Source organism: Aphis gossypii, chromosome 1 (genome assembly GCF_020184175.1).
Source record: "Aphis gossypii isolate Hap1 chromosome 1, ASM2018417v2, whole genome shotgun sequence".
In the NCBI taxonomy this organism is placed as follows: Eukaryota; Metazoa; Arthropoda; class Insecta; order Hemiptera; family Aphididae; genus Aphis; species Aphis gossypii.
This window is the reverse complement of record NC_065530.1, coordinates 74,501,592-74,525,435: the sequence shown is the minus strand read 5'-3', so window position 1 is coordinate 74,525,435 and position 23,844 is coordinate 74,501,592. Positions and strand designations below refer to the sequence as shown.

General features: G+C 26.8%; 1 protein-coding gene across 1 annotated transcript; it reads left to right on the top strand.

The window, feature by feature from the left end:
• The first annotated feature begins 2,620 nt into the window (after positions 1 to 2,620).
• On the top strand, positions 2,621 to 4,881 carry LOC126549354 (uncharacterized). The gene is made up of 4 exons (XM_050198234.1): positions 2,621 to 2,804; positions 3,458 to 4,003; positions 4,069 to 4,134; positions 4,787 to 4,881. The coding sequence occupies exons 1-4, from the start codon at positions 2,762 to 2,764 to the stop codon at positions 4,864 to 4,866; spliced, it is 735 nt and encodes a 244-aa protein (XP_050054191.1). The 5' UTR covers positions 2,621 to 2,761; the 3' UTR covers positions 4,867 to 4,881.
• The last annotated feature ends 18,963 nt before the right edge of the window (positions 4,882 to 23,844 follow it).

Below are 23,844 nucleotides of genomic sequence, written 5' to 3'. Positions count from 1 at the left end.
TGTTGTAACATTTTTAACATATAATTGTAACAATTTATTATCTTCTGTACCTAAAATTTCTACTATAGAACACAATTCGAACCGATGCGCGATGATGGGAATCAAATGCGTATTTCCGCACAATGGTACCTATTTACAAAATATAAGCTACGATAGATTCCCCCTAAACAAAAAAAAAAAACCCGCGGAATTGAAAAAAAATAATGCTAAATCACACAGCATTATAATAGTTTAGTATTTTTTTTTTTTGAAAGAAAATAGTCTCATCGTTTTAGGGTGTCTCATCAGTGAGATTGAATTTTTTTTTTCATTTTTAAAACGTATATAGATTCGTTATACCGGCTTATGATTTTTAGTTCAGGTCATGACCTACCGTTGAAATCACCTAGTAAAAACGGCATGGTAAAAACGAGATAATCAGCCAATTCAATAGTGTACCCAACTACCCAAATCGTGACAAAAAAATATCAAATCATTTTCGACTAGTATATTATGCACGCGAGGGAGTCCATTTGTTTGAGGGGCTTTCGCATACGATATAAATATTAGAAAATAATTTGAAAACACTCATTAAATTCCCATCGGTGTGTATGAAAACTACCCAAAGCGGGTGCACAACCGTATGGGGGCGCTCGTTCACACTATAGCTGACTATATTATACATATTATATGTATTATTATTATTCCTCTATTTAATAAGTCATTCCGTGTGCCCTTTGAAATATATTATTTCATTATAGAATTTCATATCCAGTGACGATGGGTGGTGTATAGAAAATATTTGTTTTTATACCATATAATAAATAATTTGTATAGTACCTATACCTACTTTTAATTTTTAAAGTATAATAAATTCAAAATAATTTATAAGTACCAATTACTTATTATAAATATGAGAATGTTTAAACTTTAAATGCAATATTTTTGTGCATAATATACTATTTCCTTTATACTTATTTTTGATGTTTTTCTTTTATAAAAATCTTTAAAATTTAACAATTTTAACAATCTTTATGAATATATTATTATTTCAATACTTAACTTGTATAAAAATTGGCTCGTTAAGTATGTTTTTTCCTGCTTTTTCTTTAAAAGTATTATTTTATACATAAATGCTGATTTTTTTTTTATTGGTGGAATTTTTTCATATTTTTACTTAGAATTACATTATATCATTAAATAATTGTATTATCATGATATTTGATGATTTTATAATGAGTGATCTCTAAATCGATAAATACTCATTTTTTCTAGTCAAAAAAACAATTAATTATTTATTTAATATTTATATATTATATATTTTCAATGTAAATTGTCAAACAGATTTCTTTAAAATGAAATCTAAACTAAATATAACAACCATATATTTTGTGTGTTATAAAAAATAATGATAAATGACTATAATCTATACCTACTCTATAGTACACAAAGTTTTATCGTTCAAAAATAAAATTATACTAGTTAAAATAATATTAATAGAATCGAAGTGTTCAAATAAATTCTCTGCTTAACAATTTACGATAAAAAAATCAATTCTCATTTGAACGATTATTCAAAATATTTAAAAATATAAATACAAACTTCGAAAATTTGAATTTAAATATAAGTACATACTATTAAAGGATAACAGAGAAGGGTTATCATGATTTGTGAATCTCCCTGTATAAAAATATTTTTAAGAAGTGTCATGACGTGTATATTAACTAAATTGTAACAGACACTTAAACAACAGCTGATCTTAAATATTGTAAACATTAAAATCTTCACGGTTGACGTCAAAAACACTATTAAGTATCAAGTAAAAATTAATTTTTATTATTTTAATTTTTTGAATAGATTATAATAATAATTTTGAAACTGCAGTTGTACATGTTCACTTGAGCCTTGAGTACTTCAATTGTACAATTTAATTAAAAAACAGTAATATGTTATTCACGTTTGTACAACCATTAATATCTAGCTATATGCAAGTATCTATGTAATTATTATTCCCATAGTTTATTTTTGAATTATCAATTTATTTTTCATTGTATTTATATGATAATAATATCATCTGTAATAGATAGGAGCACTAGTGCATAAATATAACAAAATAAGATATAATATTATGTATTATTATGAATGAATATTATTAGTATTACTATTATTATAGCTGAGATAATAACTGATATGCCTAGATAGTAATTATAGAAGCAATTTATAAATATATAAAATAGTGTCCATAATCGTTTGTCGTGCTTATTTTCTATGGTATGCTACTTTAAATAATTTAATGAAAGGAATAGTAAAATATTAAGTATAGTAATTTATATGTTTTAACCTTTTTGATTTAAACAAGAAAATAAAGAATAGGAGGTATATTAAACACCTATCTACAAGTTATAATACTGATATTTGAACGACCGAAAACCGTTTAAAAATCTTGGTCAGATGTCCAAAAATGCAGTTTTTACCACTATCATCATGAGCGAGATATTTTATTTTATATTTTAAATTATACTTAATGATAAATATTGTACTCAAATATATACTATTAAATAACCCTATTTAGTATTTATTTTCATGAATAAATAACAAATATTATGAATTATTTTTTCCATAACGACCATTTTAGAAAAATAAACTAAATATGAATTCTACTATTACCACGTCAAATTAGTGTCTTACTAGGTACTTGCGTCTTATATTTGAAGTTGAGTTCTACGTTCTCACTTTTGTCCTGAATTTTTGTTTACAATTAAATTTTTCTTTAATATTAATCATGAAAAGTATTATATTTTACAGCATTTCACTTTTTTTTGTCGGTAAGTAAAATTATAAGTTTAGTATACAAATACGTATTTAGTATTTTTCAGCATAGTATAGTTATAAAGATTTATGGGTAGTCTTATTCATTAATAATATCATTATTATTTATTTATTCACCTTAAATTATTCTGTTCAGATTTAAACGACTCTTAACCAAATAACAAAGCATCAATATCGGTTACGCATAGTTAAATTAATGAAATACGACCTTTTAAGTTTTCAAATATTTATGTGTTCATCATTATTCTATTTTTTTTTTTTTTTAATTTATGTTTAAATAAACATAATATATGGTTTTATTAATTTATGAATATATTTACTGAATAGATTTGGTACCTATTAAAATTATTTTCAGACATATTTGAGTACTATTCAGATATAGGCATAATAGTTGTATAGTTTATACGATACTGTGTTTAAAATTAAAATAATATAATTTTAAATGACTAGAAAGGGCAATATTGCTTTTACATAATGGTGATAATCGTAAGCATTTATAATACAATGTATGTATGTAGGTACTTATATTTTTTCCTATTAATTTTTATTTAATTAAAATATCAATCTGAAATTATAAAATAAAATTGTTAATTTTATAATTTTTCTCTATTTATTCATTATGATTATTATGTTTTTGAATATTTATAAGCTTTGATGTGTTGTCACGATGAAGTAAATGGAAAATATATTTCTTTAAATGTTTTGGAACCAAGAGAAATTGAGTACATACCAAATTTAGCTATATTTGATGATTATGGTTCAGAGACTAATTTTGAAAGAGGATATTTCGAGTACTTGAAAAAAACAATAGACTATTTCAATAAAATATGTAATAGTTTCTGGATGGATAATAATAAAAAATTAGATACAAACACTTCAAAGAGAATTATCAGAAATGCAAACACGGCCGATAGCCCATTGGCTCAGGCCAACATTATTAAGGTACAAAAAAACTTAAGCATGACTACAGAATCAGTTTTGCCCAGAAATGTAACTGAAAATCAAACACAACCACAAATCTACTATTCATTAGTTACCAACTCAACACCCAGTGCTGACTTTTTGTCTGCAGCTCTCATAAGTACAGGGCCAATGATTAATAACAATACAAAACAAAATATTTATACTTACGTGAATAAAATCTCTTTTACATTATATAGATTGTCTACTTGGTCTGGATTTACTACGATTAAAAGTATGGATATTTTAATAATTAATAATTATCGATGTATAATAATAATTATTTATACTATTTTTCAGAACATATGAATTTTATATCAATAGCTGTTTCTTCGGTGATATCATTAATATTATTACTGTTCATAAGTAAGCAATTTTGTTTATGAGATATTTTTTATGATATTTAAATTATATTTAATTAATTGTATAACTGAATATATTATAATTATTTAATTATAGCTTTCAAAATAATATTATAGTGACAAGCTTTGTTTTTAGAAATCTAAAGGGAAAGGTGTTTCCTAACCTTTTTCCATAAATACGAGAAATATAATTTTATTACATAATATAAAGTATAAGATAATAATATATTTATCAATATCATGACAAATTTTACGAGATAACAAAATTAATTTTTGTTAACTAGTTTTCTATATATATAATTCAAAAGGGAATTAAAGCTTTAAAGCATTTCAAATGTAAAGATTTTTTATAAAAAAAAAATACACACTTACGTCTTACATAAAATGTATACATACAAATTTAAATTTACTATTATTCTAAATAAGTTTATTTTGTTATTATTAATTTTCCATATTATGTTGTCTTGTACTTTTCATGAATTTAGTAAAATTTCGATAGTCACTTTTTAATTATAGCAGATTTAAAATTTTTCATCTCCCTATTCAATTTTAATTTTTAAAGATATACAAGCATTATTAGAAAAAATGTTAAAAGTAGTTTACGAAAAATGTCTATTAAACATTTTTCTTTGAATAAATTAAGTATTTTTTTCTAGGAATATATTATGTGAATTTTGTGAAACATAGAAACTTACGACGTGAAATAAACCAACAAGAAGAAATAATGTTGTTGTAGGATTAAAAAAACTATTTTTGTTAAACACGATACATTTTTGAGAAATTATTGAACACTTTAATTTTAAGTAACTGTGAGATTTTTTATTAATAAAATTGTTCAACATCACCTACCACAAATATTATATCATTTTTTGTGGTTAAATATATTTGACATAATATAATAATTATGAAAGCCAGTAGAATCTACTGAGTAGATGAAGGGCCATATAATAAAACTATTGATCCACTGACGCCAAAAAAAAATTGTATCCTTAAACTCAGAAAAAAAAACACATTATTTTAGAACACTATACCAAATTTATGTCTTATTTATGATAATTGTGCGAATTAAAGAATAAATATTAAATTGGTTAATCGTAATTTGAATTACATCTAGAACATGACTTGTAATGAATGATTATTATCGAAACGAAAAATTAATAAATAATTTCAAAAACACATTAATTTTTTTCAAAGAATTGTAATTAGTAATGACGATTCACGGGGATAGCGATTTGAGAAACGTATTGAATTATACAACACGCGCTATGTACACAGCTGAAAAATAAAAATATGTATTACATGGGTACATTTTAAAATAGTTCGTTTAATTTAGTTGTTTTGTGTCTAATGATTAATCTCTTTGCACAATATATTTACTTGTGCATTCGATTTTCAATGATTTATGCTGAAAAATCATTATTTATAATTAACAAAAATTATATTACTATTCTTTGAATAATTTATATAATTGTATTATCAGATGATCGCTCTACATATAGAATTCAGAAATACGCGTTTCAGCTGCTTCGTTGCTCCCTACGTTTACCAAGACGCGCAGTTTAAATATTACAATATGTTCGCATTGTTAAGTAGTACCGAAACGAAAATCGATAGTACTTTTGGTCTATATATCATGCCTAAAGGTTCACGGCGGCGGCACCGAACATAATTTATTCAATAAAGGATTCCGTTATTATATTATATTGTGTTACAATACATCTGATGCGTAGAAAAGAAAAACTCGTCGACATTAAAGAGGTTTCCGTTATCGAGAGGTATAACCGGACCATTCTTGTGGTAAAATTATAATATTTTTACCGAACCACGTCGTATAAACAGGGTGACTTACTAGCTTTTAACTTTTAATAATACCCATTTTTTCCAGTTACAATTTTTTGAATTTTCAAATTAAAAAAAAAATTATAATCATAATTTTAAATACGTAGATATTTTATATAATTTACAAAGTATCCAGTGGATATATAATTTTCTTTTTTTCAAACGAGAACTATTTTTTTTTACTGTATTTTCTTACCAAACGAAAAGTTTCTGAATTATTAAACTTAATAATAGTTATTAAATATAAAATGTATGTAATATTCAATTTAATTTACTTGTTATACTCTGACAATTTTTACAAATTAAAATAGGTATATAGGTAATTACTATAATTTTCAAATCATCATAGCCTTCAATCTTCTTAACCTACTAGCATGGACTATTATCCTTAGTCATTAGGTACTTAAATTTTAATAACTCATAAATTACTCATTTGAATTTAAATTTATATTATGTATCAGCATTTAAGAAAAAAAAATCCTTATAAATTTACAATAAATAATGGTGGTTTTCATTTGAAAAAAAAAAATAACATCGTCACGAAATTTATAAATTTAAATATTTTAAAACCGGGTTCTTTATTTAAGTACGCTTCGAAATTCAAACACTATGAATTTGAATACGTCCGTTGCTAAAAGAAAAAAAGTGGTAGAACAATCTCTGTGAATTACCCTGTTTATACAATAATATAATATACATGAACTGTATGTCCGGAGGATATGACATAATATTTAAATGGAACGTCAATGTCGAATAGAATCCTATATAATATGAATCCTATATACATGTGTGCTTACAACACGTAAAGCAACCAGACCGGTATATTCATTTGACAATAATTATTTAGGAGTCACCACAATGGGTCAGGTAATTTTACTAATGGACGTCGTTATGCGGTGTAATATGGTAATTCGGACGGTGCATATTAGGGACGGAAGTAGAGTTTAAAAAAAAGGGGGGTTTTACTACGGGACAAGCAGACACGCCGCCCACGTAAGTGCTCGCGGTGGGAAACCGTTGCGGACTGACACGTTGTGTATATATGCAACGGGTGTATATATATAATATATATATATATATAGGTGCACACGAGTTTATAAACTGTGCAAAGCGTATTACGCATAACGATCGAAATATACTTAGGCCGAAGCGAAACACCGATTTCGTTTTTACTGTCTTATATTATAATGTTTATAAAATGGCTACGTTTAATTGTAAGACTTTTATACTTTTGTACGAGTTGTATATTATACAATGAAACGTTAATGTGTATGCAGTATAATCGATCATACAAAACACTATTATAGCATTATAACATAAAATATACATCATAAAAAGGCGATGGAGCATTAACTATAGCTTTACAAAATGCATTCAATTTTAACTTTTCAACTCGACTAATTAGTTAAATTTTCTATTTTACTTAATAAATTAACTATTTAAACATATTTTTCATTTAATAATGAACCTATTCATATTATAATATTTGAAAGTTTTATATATACTTACTTCTAAGATTATATTTTCAAATGTTTATACTACTTATCTAAGTTGTTAGGAGTGTTCTATTACTTTACAAACTTCGGTTTTTCAAACAAGAATCACTTATTCTTACAATTCAAAAGAGTAGTGTTTTCTAGTTGTTAACTTATTCAAGTTTTTATTTTGATATGTCAATATTTTCAAAAAAATTATTCACTAAACAATTTACAGTTGAAAAAAGACGGGGAGTTGTTATTTTAAAAACACTCTTCGAGCGCTTAGTATGAAAACATCTAGATCAAAAATTTAAAAATATGGTCTTTAAGTATAATATTTAAGTTTCCAAAAATCAGATTTGAATAATTGCATTGTATTCGTGTACATAATATACATGTTCTCGCAGTAAACGTTACAACATATAAACAACCTACGTATTATTAACCTTATGGTTTTTCAGTGCTACACATTTTATCGTATACCAATAAATGTAATATAATTAACCGTTTATTTGTGCGGATGTGTGCAGGGTACTCATTTCAGCGTTTATTGCACGTCGACATTACATTAGCGTTATAATTTATAGGTTTACTTTATACTTAGGACGTATCGCGAACTATAATATCGTACGAAACCGTTTTCGTTTGCGAACAATGAGACGCTAACGAACGTTTTGCGATGTATCGCAGACTGGGCAAAAGCGTTTCGTTGAAAACACACTCCCACATCACATTAAATACATATATCAGACAATATTATTATTATGTTATGCATCCTGACGGCGATCATTGATCATCATCGTTCTAACTCATATGAATTTGATGTATTCAGAGTATTGTGTTGTATAGCTCTGTTATATTATTTGAATCGATTTCAACGTCCGTTTATATTTACTGAAATAGTACACAACCCCGCATGTTGTAAAATATGATTCCCAAATTTCCAAACGTATACCTCTAATAACTATATGGTTATACTCATTGGTTGTATTTAAATTTATAATGTACTATTCGATAGTTTCGATTAGTTTTTAAAAATTACTACTGCTGATTTATTTATGTTATTGCTGAAAAGCAAATAATTTACTGCAATTTTAAAATGTCGTATTTAAAAAAGTTACAATGAATTTGGTTCTAATTAAGAAATATCATTATCGTTTTAAAATAAAGTTAAGACTATTTTACACGGACATTCAAAACAACTATTTCAACATCGTCGGTACGTTTTAATTAAATAATAATAATAATAAAAAAAAAAAACACCCCCCGTAGGATTGTAAACAATGTCAGTTGTTTGCAATCGATTAGCCACGGTTCTCTCGAAATCTGATTTACTTGTTCCGAAATTCGCCGATCCACGCCCCTGAGAAATAAAATCGACAGAATCAACAATCATTCCAATTATTATAATATAATTATTTTTGCGATCGAGTAATGAATATTATTATTATTGTGTACAGTGCACGAGCACCGATAAAAGCGTCGTAATTCGATCGCGGGAATAAGTTAACTGAATACTGATTCGATTACAGCGTGCATAATATACCTGCTGTGTGTGTACCCATTATAATATTTATTATTATTAATATACGTAAATAATACACTCGCGGTTAGTACACCCATGATACAGATATTATTGTTGTTGTGCGATCAATATAACAATACATGATAATAATTAAAATAATAATATTACCGTCGATATAATATAATAATAATTAAACAAATTGTTTTTAACGGTTGATTAAATACCGCGTGAGACTATGTGACGTGTGTACTGCACTATTCGTAATTGGGTGTTTATAGGTATTCGTGGGCAACCGATTATTATTATTTTCGCCTCCGGACAATACATTTTTATTATAATATATTTTTGTTAAGTATTCGTAAATAGTTTTTAAGGGAAAGTACCTCGTGTTATGTATACGCGCGCTCTTACGACTCACATGTTTTAAATAATATTAATATGTCCGACGACCTCCCGACGATTCGCTTCCGCACGGGGTTTTTTTTTCTTTCCGTCCTACGTCATCGATAACCGATTATTATATTACCTATACATACCTTCGCACCATGTGTAATTTTTAATAACAATCATTATAGCGGTCTGTTTTCTTTCGAAAATCGTTTTCAGAATATTCAGCCAACCGAATACATACACGGGTAAATGGGTAATATGTTTTATCGGCGAGGGACAGCGTTCTTTGTATAATACTTATAATATAGAAATCAAATAAAACGAATATGTCATGCTACCACCGTTAGTTCGTGGTTCGGTAGAGACGATGGACGATTAAAACGGCACTGCTTTGTTGATATAATCCAAAGTTTTTTTTTTTTTTAATCAACTAATTACTCAACTGAATAACTTCACTAGATTAATTTACAGTTGTCCATGCTGATATCATTTTGAGTATTTTTTTAAAAAAAATATGTAAGTACTAAAATCACATATATTATACAAATCTATAACTTTGATGAAACTAAAAGCCAATTAAATTTATAATTGTTTAATCGCGTTGCATGTGCAATGGTTTTAAATCGAAGTAAATAAATAGATTAATTGAACACAGACCTGTGAGTTATGAATAAATAAACTATTAGGTATGAACAGATGGTGTTTAATATCCAATAAGAAGAAATAATAGGATTCATTTTTGAAAGTTTCACAGTCAGTATTAAAAAATAAAACAACTTTTTTTGTAACGGAGATGAGATAATAGTTTTCTTCGCAATGACTTCAAACTTTAAAATTGATTGTTTAGCAAATATATTATACATGCAATTGTTATAACTTAACGTCCCCCAAACGTTGTCTAATAACTCAACATCTATACTGGACTCGAGTCGGTATTTTTTCTTTCGCTCGCCTCTGATTAAATACACAATAATATTATAATACATGACATTGTTTTCATACACTCGTATATGGCACCAGGCACATTATATGATATATTATATGCCCACTAACGGTCCACATATAATACATTGAGGGTAGGTCGTATATGTACCGTGAGAATTCGTCCTGGAAAAGAACTATAGGTACATTATATCGTATATACGCGTTCGCTGCTATCGGTCGCGGTGTTTTTGGGGAGGATTTTGGACGTTTGTTTTTTTTTTTTTTGTTTTCTCATTCCATTCTATCTCTGTACGGCCTTTTCTCTTTCCCTCGTCGCCACTCGTACCGCGCTCGTATGCTGCAGGTTCGGACAACGCTCGTTTCACTCGGAGGACGCGCCGCCGGTCCGGGACCAGGTGACGACGACGCCGTATAGGTATACAATATATACATAATATAATAATAGTATAATATACTGACATATTATACACACGTAGGAATAATACGTATACATGTTATATACACGGGTAAACGAGTACGAGGATTTCGCAGGCCACGCGAAAACAGATGTCGGTCACGCCTTTTCGACCGGCCGCTGCAGCGGCGGCGGCGGCGGTGGGATGCGTGAATAATGTGATCTCGCATTAGTCCGTAAAAACGTTACGGGTCCGGAACCGATGACGACGTATGGCATACACCGTTTGTGCCGCAGCACTCGATTAAGTTCGGACGGCGCATAATATTTTGTTATACGCGTGTAAACACATCGATACAGGGTGCTCCTTGGAGAATGTCTTGACTCCTGGTTTCAAAAAAAAAAAAACAAAACAAAAACAAAAAATTAGAACTCCTCGTTGTTTGCAGGGTGAGTCATTGTAGAGTGATTTATCGTTGCGGTTGTCAAAATATGATGGACCTGTAGGCGAGTCGTTAGTTTTTGCGCCGCCTCTGTCAAGTCTCGAAGGACTGACGCAAAGAACCTATAAAGGGTCCGTCGGCTTAATACTACCTACGCTACACCTGCAAACGCGTTAGACAGGATTTGAGACGAGTTTGGTCATCATCGCATTACGACCCCATAACCGACGGCGAGGTGGACGTATACGGGAAAAAACATTTAGAAAAAACTTGATAACCCATTAAGTTTTGATCGGTCACCGCTTCAATTTGATAAATGTACCCATATAACACTTTATTAAACAATGTAGGTACCTATCGTTTTGAAACTGGGACATTATATGGAACACCCTGTATAGTCTGCAGTAGAATAATATATTATTATAATTTAATATTAAAGTGCGTACGTATAATATAATATATTATATGTGATATAAAAATGTTAAATTCGTTTTATTGTTTTATATATAGATGTATTATGTTGTTATGCCATCGAGCGCGTTGTGGGAGCGACACCGGAACGATATTGTGTATCATCGTCGCTATATGTATACATTATTATGTATATAAGAAGATGTACACGGGTAGATAGGAAACCGACACTTAATCGTAGCGATACGGTGCGGAAAAGGGTTAAGCGAACCGCGGTGCGCCGCCCTGCAATTTACTCGGGTCCATATGAATATATCGTATGCAATTATTATGACGGGTGCGAAGACGCGTACATGATGGCGATTAGAAAATTATTATGATAATATTATATTGTTGTATAATAATATGATAATAGTAGCACGCGTAGGTAAGCGCGTGGACAACGACTGGCCGACTGTATTAAAATAATAATTATTTATGACGCGTACGATTATGTGTCAGACGCTCAGAACAGATATCCGCGATGTATATATTATAATATTATTATTTTACTTTAAAAATACATATTTTACTTGTTGCCGACCGTTATATTTTATCTACTTTTCGGTCGATTTTAAAGTTATTTTTTCCCAATAATAAACGATTTATACGGTTTTTAATGAACGCATAGTAGGTGTGCACGAGGGCAATTAAATAGGGGTTTGGTCGATGAGCCCTACTCTCAAATAATACATTTTATAGCTCTGTCAAATATTTACCTATATTGGTCAATAAATCACGAACGTTTTGAATGAGTTAAAAATATACTGTGAACCATATATGCTATCTATGAGACTGTTACTAAAATTTGAGCAAAGAGATAATATTGTTAGTTTATTATAGAATTACGATGGAGAAAATTTTATAAAAAATTATATTAAAACAATATGTAGACAACAACCTCCCTTCTAATGTGATCCAAGTTGTGCCTATGCATACACAGTAAAAGACTTAAAACTATTATGATAAACGATAACAACAGAAAAATTGTAAAAAGTTATCTTTGATTTTTCAAGATTTTATTATAATAAGGGACATTCAAATTCTGCAGAGCAATGTGCAAATTAGTTTCACAGCGATATTTGTTTCCAATGAACAATATAAGATTACTTTTCAAACAACCCAAATATGTCGATTAAATATTTTGTAAAATAATTCTTTAAAAGGGAGGTTTTCAATAATATAATTTTTCAAAATGATCAGACCAACTGCTTAGGTACCTACTTTTAGAAAAGTAACTAGCTAGTACGATTTTAACTAAGGATCATTTTTTTAATGCGAAGATTTAAAATTTATAAAAATAATTGCCTATAAGTAATTACAGAAACAGTACAACACTATTCGACCCCATAGAAGTGATTGAAGCGAGACGCGTTTCCAACACCCGTTTTGTATTTCCTGTGTGACTTTATTTTAAATTACAGCCCCCTTAATATTAATATAATATTCTGAAATAAATTATTTTACTGAGTATTTTAATACATAGATACCAAAAGTTTTGTTTGAACAAACATTTTGCGAAAGCACTAAATTTTTATTTGTAATGGGGATGCGTGGAGCAAATAATATGATAACATTGGTAACTGATAAAATATACCTGCACTTTCACTGATCTATACTATTTTATACAATTTAATAACAATATACAATAAATTAGCATCACATTATTGTGTACTATAACTTTTGTTTCTGTTCTTAGCGTATGCAATAAGCATAAAGTCAACAAAAAAATTGAAAACATTATTTCTAATTTTATGGTGAGGATTGGTTAATTAATTGGTTTATAACGATAAATATGTTTTATTATATTTTTGATATACTTGAACAAAATAACTAATATTGATTATATTATTTATACTAAAAATGGAATAATTTTTAAGGAAAATAAAACAATTTAAGTATAAATGTATTTTTATACTTAATAGTTTACGAATTATTGTCTATTAATACAAAAAATAAAACACATATTAGTAAATATAAGATTTAGCCACAAATTGTTCAGTTACAAAAAAAAAAAAAAAATTGAAAATAACCTGATATAGATAGAAGACTGATCACCTACAGTGATTCAGCGTTTGTTTTCATTATATACATATTTTACTCATTATACAAGGTGATTTTTTTGTCATTAAACACTCATTATTTCAAAAAGTTGGTTTTAAAATGGCATCCTATTGGTTTTAGAAGGTTTTTAGGTGTTATACATACAAATCAGTACCGTCGGAATTAGAGGTTTTATTTGCAAGTACAATAATTACAATAATTGATCTAATGCAATATACGAGTATGATTACAATAATAGCAATGAATTTAATATCGTTGAATTCATGATTGATAATCATTGTACTTTGTACCTATTATAATTTAAGGCATGCACAGCACACGCACACTGTGTCGAATATAAAGTGCAGCTAAAAACAATTAATAATCTACCATCAATAAAAATCCTAGTTTCGACGGTCCTAAATATTATAATATAATATATGTATTACTCCTATAAAAACCTTCTAAAACCACCCAACTTTGAGTAACTATAATAACTCAACAACGGATCAACGAAAGTTAAAAATTTGAAAGTGAAATTTAATGAAAAACAGAGCTTTATTAATTTATGCAATTGTTTATTTTTATTGGTTGCCATTTGAAAATCAAAAGTTAATAGTTTTTTTACTATTTAATATAAGGGCGAAAAAAATAAAAAAATTTTACAGTTTTAGATAAACATGTATCTAAAATTTTTTTGAAAAGTTTACACTTTTTAAAACAATAAGTGTTCACTGCAGGTTAATGATAAAAAACACCATGTATAATGTATAACTTATTATGCGTCATTGAACTCATGGTTTTTTTTTAATGATTATGGAAATATTAAAAAAGGGGAAAAATGACGCGTTTCATTATTTTAAAGTTTTAAACGATTAATTGTTTATGACATTTTAAAAATGTTATAGCACAGTTGCATAAACAACAGATTAACTTGTTTTTTTCTCAAATGGAGGATAATAAAATATTTTTTAATGAAAGTTTTAATGGTCAAATCATCAAATTTAGTTTCCAACTTTATTAACTAACACCTCTATAGTTTGATAAATTAATTTATAGTTTTAATTGAAATAATTGGAACATATTGCACCCTTTAGTATTAAATAATAATTTTTTGCCGTCATTTAATACCTATAATTTCTTATATTTTAATAAACTTAAATTGGAAATTTAATGGAACACATAAAAACCATAAGGCGATCGATTTATTTTTAGGATATGTGCCTACAAAGTATAATTGGAAAATATCGTTAATTATTTTAAATTTTAATATAAAAAAAATTAAATTAAAATTCATTAAATTTCAAAATGATTATATAATTCAATCTAACATTTTAACGTATATGTCACGTAAGTAGGTAGGTATACCTAGCTAATTTAACATAAAGTAGTATTGTTATATTGTATCAAGTAAAAAACAAAATTAAAAAAATATTATGGTAATAATCAACAAGTAAAAAAAATGCCTTAGCACAGTTGAAGTAATAAATATATTATGAAAGAATAAAAAAAATTACCCTAGAAGGTTATTTTTTTTTTATTCGAGGAGGGGAAAAAACTTTTGTTTGTGTGAATTATATACAAACCAGATTTTTTTTAATCATCCGGAGGTAAACCCTCCGTTTGAAAATCTTAAAAAAAAATACACAATATAATATATTTCCAGGTGTAATTACGACATTCACATACGCGTATAAAAATTATGATTTTATTGAATTTGCTAACCGAGTTATTTGGCATTTAAAAGTCGTCTTATTGTTGTCTCGATAATAATAATGAAAAAAAATAATAAATATGCATTTACACAGGTACAGGAAAATAGGGGGAGATGTGTGCATTTCCCAAAGATTTAAAATAGGGTATACAGTGTATACTATACACTCTAAATATAGAGATGAAAAAGTATTATTGGAATCTCACAGGTATTTAAAATTAAAATACAATCACTGGTTAGTATAATTTTGGCATTACATATGTATATTGATTAGTGAAAATAGTATTTTCATAGACCTTATAAAATTATTATCTAAATTTTAGATAATATAAACATAGTTAATAAGAATAAACCTTTTTTCGGTAGAAAATTTAGTAAAGAAGTAATATAGGATTCGACAGTGTAATATTACTTATATTATGTGTGTGTTTTTCAAGTACTCCGTTTCCTTACCTATTATAATATACAGGATCATCAAGTATACTCAATCCAATTTTTTTTATTTAATATTAAATTTATTTAAATTAGGCATATATATATATTATGTCTTTTAGAAATTTTAAATAACTTATTTTAAATACCATATTTTCAAATTGCTAGAGATTTTTTGCAAAATTAGGTACTTAAGAGTGGTGTATAGAGATAAACTTTTGATTATTAAATAAAGGTATCCTTTTTCTACTCTAAATTCTTTAGTGCTTAATATTTCTGAAACTGTTGACATATTAAAATCAAAATTCAAACTAGTATTTTTTGTGTTATATAAAATATATATTGAACGCATTATCAATAAAACATATAAAAATAATAATTTGTATTTTTATGTTCATAACTATAATTGAAGCGTAGGGGTATGTGGGGTATGTTTTTTACGTTTTTATAAATCCACAAAAATGTAATCCATTTGTTTCTATGATAAATGAAAAAAAAATGATAATATCATTCACAACAAATATTATTGTACTGCGTTTAAATCACCAAATACACGTAAATGTCACTAGTGGGTGGCTGCTTTTATCAAACGTAACGTCATGTGCTATGTATAATTTATTGTAAACTGTTAGCCTATGTCTAATGTGTTTTGATACCTTATATGTTTCTTCCTGTATCATCTTTACTTATTGTGCCATTAAGTACAGATTTTAAATTTCATATAAAAGAAAAAATCAAAAATCAAAAAAAAAAAATCACCAAATGCCTAACAAACGTATGTACACCCCGCTGTGTACATGCTACAATAGGCAGAAAAATCACGCAGATGTATATGATACATAAATAATTAAATAAATACATGATAACTTTTTACTATCATAATATAGGTACACTTGAAGTGGTTATACGTATACATTCAGTTCTGGAAATTATAAAATAGATTCGAATATATTATTTTAAATTTGAAAATTTAATTTTTTTTTTACCTCTTAAACGCAATAATTACAAGTGTTACTTGAGCACTAAAATTCGATTGTTTACCATAAAAGGGAAATGATGTGGTCTGTTAAATTTTATTAGCCTATGTATTTTTAAACAGTGTTAAAGTTTCATTTATTTATAGGTTTAAACTTTGCCGCAATATCCTATTTACCTATTTAGTGGTTTAAATGTTTGATAAAGTACTCTCTAAAAATCAAAATGACCTTATCATTTAAATACAGTATTTTTACTTTGGTTGTTTTTTTATAATATTACCGTGTATTGTATAGGTTATACATATATATCAAAAATGAAGTATGTATAAGGAATATTGAATGAGTATGTCCCCATCATAATAGCCATCAGTATATTATGTATTTTGAGTAAATACGCTTATGCACAATGTACATACTTTAACGGTTTTAACCTCAAAAGTAATTTAAATTTTGATCGGAATGTTATTATAGCCGGAGCAAAAACAAAATGATCATACACCGGAAAAGAAATATTTTATCGTTGTTCTCGATAAGGATGTACTGACCACTAGGTTCGTAAACATTTTTTTTAAACTGTTTAACACGTCTTCGACCGTAAACCTGTGGCTAGCATATAATTATTACTATTTTATTCAAACTATTATAAAGTGATCAACAGATGTGATACTCTATTTCGACGTTTTCGTTTTTCTTCCATTTTGGTACATCATAATATTATACCTACCTGCAGGACATGCGATGTTGTCATCCAACCGAAACTTAACATTCGTACATCGATAAATTAACAGTTTGTTGGTTAGTACACACCAATGTTGTTACCAAGCGAGTGATGTGTATATCAATAATATGTTATAAAACACGATATTAGGCGCCTAGAAGTTATTAATTTTTGTGCAAACAGTACGAAAAATATAATATTTTGCACGCGATATACTGTAATTATTTACGGTACATCGATTTAGCAAACTGAATGTAAACAGTAAACACAATATCAAGGTCAGACTGGACTACAGTTTCAACCGGAAATATTCATTGAACCCGACCCGTATATTGTGAATAAGTGTTGCATTAAAAACTAATTGCAAAAAATAACAGCTTATTAGATGACTTTGTAAAAAAAAAAGTAACCGATTATAGGATAAAACGAAAATATGGGTATTAACTATCAAACTATAGATAGCTAAACAAGTTTAGCTACTTTAAAAAGTTATTTATTGAACTTTTTAACTCAACTAATTATTTCATTTTTAATTTTCCGATTAAAATATGATTTAACTTGATACGATTTCCATTGTAATAACTTATAATTTTGTTAAAGTTATAAAAATAATATTTTAAGTTAATACCAACTTAATATAATTAATGAATTACTTCTTTGCTTTGATCACGCTGAATATACATTCATTTTTAATACAAGCTTATAATTAATTAATATCCCTTGATTTAACGATTTAACAATTTAGTTTTAGTTGACACAAACATGTAATTGTTTAAACCATTAAAGCTGATGTGCGATAAAAAGGATTAACATGATGCATTTTTATCAATATTTTAATTAAATTATTAAAAAAGAATCGTTAGATACTCGATTAGGTAATTTGAAGTAGAACTCTACAGATTTTTATTAAAAATATATTTTTAGCTTTTTTTTTTACTTAGATAAATTATTATTTTTCTCCGTAATAACTTAAAACTTAAGAATTATTAAGTATTACTTATTAACTGTATGTTCACATACAACTTATCTAAGGTTTTTACTCATATGGATAAACTAATTAGCATCACACAACACATACAATTTCATTTTTTTCATAAGAATAAATATGTATCTTAATTTCAAAGGTATTAAAGGATATACTTCAATTCGACGTGATCAATTTATCACGACTTCAATTCATCACACATTCATCCACCGCCACCGCACACATACATGTAATATATATATAGGTATATATACTGAAATTCTAAATTTTTCTTCCCATTTTTTCTATATAATGAGAACTTACATCACTGTTATTAATAAGTATTTATTTTGGTAAATTAAGTATTTTTTAAGACTAGTGTCTATTGAATTTGGAATGTGGTCTGGATCATCATGGTCGATATTTTTAATGTTTTTACGTGATTTAAATTAACGCGTCTTCAATATTTTAGATTCTGAACGAAGTGATGAATGTATTGATTTTACAATGATGTGTGTTTTTTTTTTTTTTTTTTTTTTGTGTCTGTGTACAGCATAACTAGTCGAAATAATGCTCCAATTTCAAACAATGGGGGTGGTTTCCGATGTAAAAGTGAATATCCTTGGTGCATTATAGAGGTAAAAAGTTAACATTTTCCAACAGTTTTCAAAAAAATCGAGAAAAACAAAAAAAAAATGACGGAAAAACGGCAATTTTTACGCAAAACCAGTTTTCGACCAAATCGATTTTTTTTTATGGTTGTAATTCAAAAACTAATTACTGAAAATACTTGAAATTTTCACCAAATGTTAATGTCAGTGGTATCCGTATATAGTTAAATTTTCAAAAAATTTTGACTTTTTTTGAGTTATTTATAGACCACTGAAATTTTCTATTTTTTTGAGAAATTTTTTTATAGTGTCGATAAAAATTTTTGGATGACCAAAAAGTTTTGAAAATTTAATACAAGGTTCCTTATGAGTTGTTTTTAATGTAGCTAAAAAAAATTAAAAATCGTTAGTCACAACTTTTTTTTATAAGCGTTTTTAGTTCAATTTTTACGAAATCTGTCGAAAACGCGAAAATTTGCAAGTAATTTTGAAGTTGAAAAATCATAAAATTTTTTTCGTTTATAACTAAGTTTTGAAAATTTGGTACAAGGTTCTTCATACATTTTTCTTCAAATATCTGTAAAAAAAACTCTACCGGATTCAGACAAAAAATTTTTATGAGTGTTTGAAATTTAAATTTTTACAAAAACCGCGTTAAATAACAGTTTAGCCTCAAACGATTTTTGATATTTGTTATTATTCAAAAAGTATAAGTCGTAGATACTTGAAAATTTTACCAGTTATTAAGATTCGCGTTTTCTTTACGTGATTTAAATTTCAAAATATTTTGACTTTTTTTGAGCTATTTATAGACAACTGAAATTTTCAATTTTTCTGAAAAAATATTTTTGAAGTGTCGATAAAAATTTTTTGGCCCTATCAAAATACTTGAAAATTTAATACAAAGTTCCTCATATGTTATTCTTATATTGATTAAAAAATTATAAGAATACATAGGCACAATTTTTTTTTATTAGCATTTGAAGTTCAAATTTTGACGAAAATTCGTCAAAATTATGAATATTTGCGAAATATTTGAAGTTGAAAAATCATAAAATTTTTTGTGTTTATAACTAAGGATTAAAAATACAACACTAAGTTTTCCATAAGTTTACCTTCAAGTATCTATAGAGAAAACTCGAAGCATCATTATAGGAAAAATTTTAAGTGCGTTTGAATTTTAAATTTTAACGAAATAGCGTAACGATAACGATTTATCCTCAAACGATTTTAAATATTTGTTATTATTCAAAAAGTATAAGTCGTAGATACTTGAAAATTTTACCAGTTATTAAGATTCGCGTTCTTTACGTGATTTAATTTTCAAAATATTTTTTAATATAAGCTGGTTTTTTTAAACCACCTTTTTTACCAACCACTAGAAATTATATCCTAGGCTGACAAATCATCTTCGTTCAGAATCGTTTTTCGTATACAATGATAACTATCATTGGATTCAAATTTAACACTCCTATAATATATAATAATGATCCATACGGCACCTAATGTACAGCAGAGCGGTACTCACTTGCCCACTTTTTTTTGTTTTTTTTTTTTAAATATTTGTTATATTTCCATATTGACTTACCATTTTCTTTGAAAAAAATATAAAAGTATATATATATTTTTCTCCTTCAGTCTTTAACATTTTATTAGTCATAATTTCACAAAAAAGGAGAAACGCTCAAATACGGTAATGACGACGCATAAATTATTAGGTTTGTTCCAACACGCGGTCAAACCATCATAGAACTGTCGGGAGCATGCGCAGTAGAATTTTTCATTATATTCATATTCAAATTCATTATTATGGATCAGATGGAAACTAATCTCAAATTTTGAGTTGGAACTTGGAACAAACCAGCTAATATAAATAAAACTCGACATTTTTCAACCGACTGAGGCATAAGCCTATAGTTATTTAGTTGTCGTTAATTGTAGGTACAGTTTTATGCGTAATGCATTAAAGCCACGCAAATAAGCAACAATTAGATTAAAAATTATAATCAGTGATAGTCGCTGAAAGTATAAAATAGGTACATTAATATTGTGATAAATTGTGGCAATTCACAAAATGATAAAACGAAAAACAATGTCGTAATAAATAATAATGTATAAAAATAATGTGAATCGTATGATTCTCTTGTTATATATTTTGTGTTTATTGAACTAGGAATATTGTTTTTTATCATGATTACATGTTCGACAAGTTTATTTTAAAATGTCTCAAATTATTGGGTAATATATTATCTGAAAGGTACATCTGTATATAACACACGTGCGTTTATTAATTTTATTGCATAATAATACCGCTCAATGGTGTTGTGTAATGAATATTACTATTTACTAAAATTTATTCAATACAATTATTTACGCTTGTTTAATGGAGAAAAAAATATTTTAAAATGTTCCAAATAAGTACCTACTAATTATAAGATACACAAAAAAAAAATATGATAATATAACCATAAAACGATGGTGCAATGATATATTTTTTAATAAAGTAGTTTGATAAAATGTTGAATTGCATGTGACAAGCCGTCATTTCTTTTTTTTTTTTGTGCAAAAAAAATTCAAGTTATAAATAAGACTACATAAAATGTACAGTCATATAATAATAATAACAATAAAAAAAAAGCGATGGGGGTTTTCGACCCTAATCCAACCACCCCTCTTGGATACGGTGCTGTATGTGGACTCCTGTTGAGCACCTATATCTGCTAGTGAAATGTTTTCGGTTAACTCACAATATTATACTAGATTGACGTGTATTCAGAATAATGAGATGATATAATTGTATAACTGCAATCCATTTTCGGTATATAATATCCCTTTTTTCGGTAGCAAAATCAGAATCATCGAAGACAGTACGATAACAACATGTAAGTAGAACATATTTTATTATGAGTAAGTTGTTGGTTCAATTTTTTATTTTAATTTTTTTTATTAACCTATTTGTGTAAAAAGCTAAAAATCATCAATAAATCATAATGATATACCTAATTATATTAAATTCAAAATAAATAATCATTAAATTCATATAAGTTTAAATTAAAATCAAATAAATTCCACGATCACTTTTATTTTTAAACTTTATCAATGACTTTTAAATAAAATATATTTTAAAAGTAACACTATACTTATAACGTAACGTTTTTAATTATTTGAATACTTAATTGTTTTAAAATAAATTATCACATTATATAGCAATACAATGTTATGTGTTATAATAAATTACCATTAAAGAACATTTAATTCGTAATAAAACAAATTGTTGCAATTTTCAAAATTCCATTATATTATAATGTATAAAATATATTATATTGTATAACAAAAGTAGCTAAATTTTTTTGAAAATTGTTTTAATTTTTTCTAATTTTTCTCATATTATATTAAAAAAATATTGAAAATAATAATAATAATAATAATAATAATAATAAACCACTATAAGATTGTTATTTTATGAATTACAATAAAATAATTCCAATGGCTGCTATGTATTGTAGTTTCGTGCCATTTTGTTATTAATTACACTTATAAACAGTTCTCAAAAGTTAAAAATTTGTTTATAATTTTCAGGAAACTCTTGGGCTACATTCATCACTTATTATTAATCTGTACGTATATGACGTACCTCATCAGCATGACCAACGGATACCCACTGCGTCCTAATTATTGTTCGGACGACAATTACATTATTGAGGAACCAAACATACCGATTAACACTAAGCCCGCACTGGTAAAATATATTTAAATCAATCTTAATATATCTAGCAATTTATTACCATTCCCCAATTAAATTATTATGTACTATTTTATATCTATATAGTTAAACAATAGTTAACTCTATATTATACAGGATTTTTCAGTAAACATGTTCACCACTACTTTTTCTTTACAAAATCCGTATTAAAATTATAATTTTTATGTATATTTAAGCACTGTATTTTTAAATGAATGATAAAATATGTATAATACGATTTAATTATTTGTATGAGTGGTGATACCAACTAATTTTTTTAAATGAAAAACCACGTTTTAAGGCAAATTTTTGGGTTTTGGTGAAATTCCTCAAAATTCTAACTTCGAAAACTCTTTCAAAATAGTGTAAAACACTTAACTTTTTTAAAACTCTAAATAAAGCTACTTATCAACTTATGAGGAATTTTTTAATAAAATATCTAATATTTTTACCAAAAATAAGTGTTTTAATACTTAATAAACAATTTTCAAATCCCTAATCCAAACTTAAAATTAATCAAAATATTTTAAAAGTTATACTATGAATTATAAGTAGAAAAGCTATAATAAATATTTAGTAAACATGATAAGTTACTGGGGTTATACATTAGAATTTTTTTAATCACAGCAAAATATTAAACTGGATTTTGTCAAAAATTAATTTAGTGTGAAAATTTCCATATTTAACTCTTTTAGTGTCTCTCTCCTCTTCTTGTACTAATTAGATTTACTTTTATACCAGTAAAAATATTAAAGGTGATGTTTGAAATATTTTAACTTTATAAAAATTCATACTTTTGTCTTTTGCTCAAAATCTTAAATGGGAGTAAGCAAGTAGCACCTAGTGGTTTGTATATTCACTTTCCTTTAATATCAATATGTATATATTTAAATCAGATATATAAGCAATACTGGTTATATTTATTAACACATTTTGTTTTTACAGTTTGTCAGTAAAAGATTCATGGAAGATAGTACTTCAAACGATTTAATTAAGCCGTCCGAATCCAATATCATTCTGAAGAAAAAAAACTCTGAAATAATCAGTGC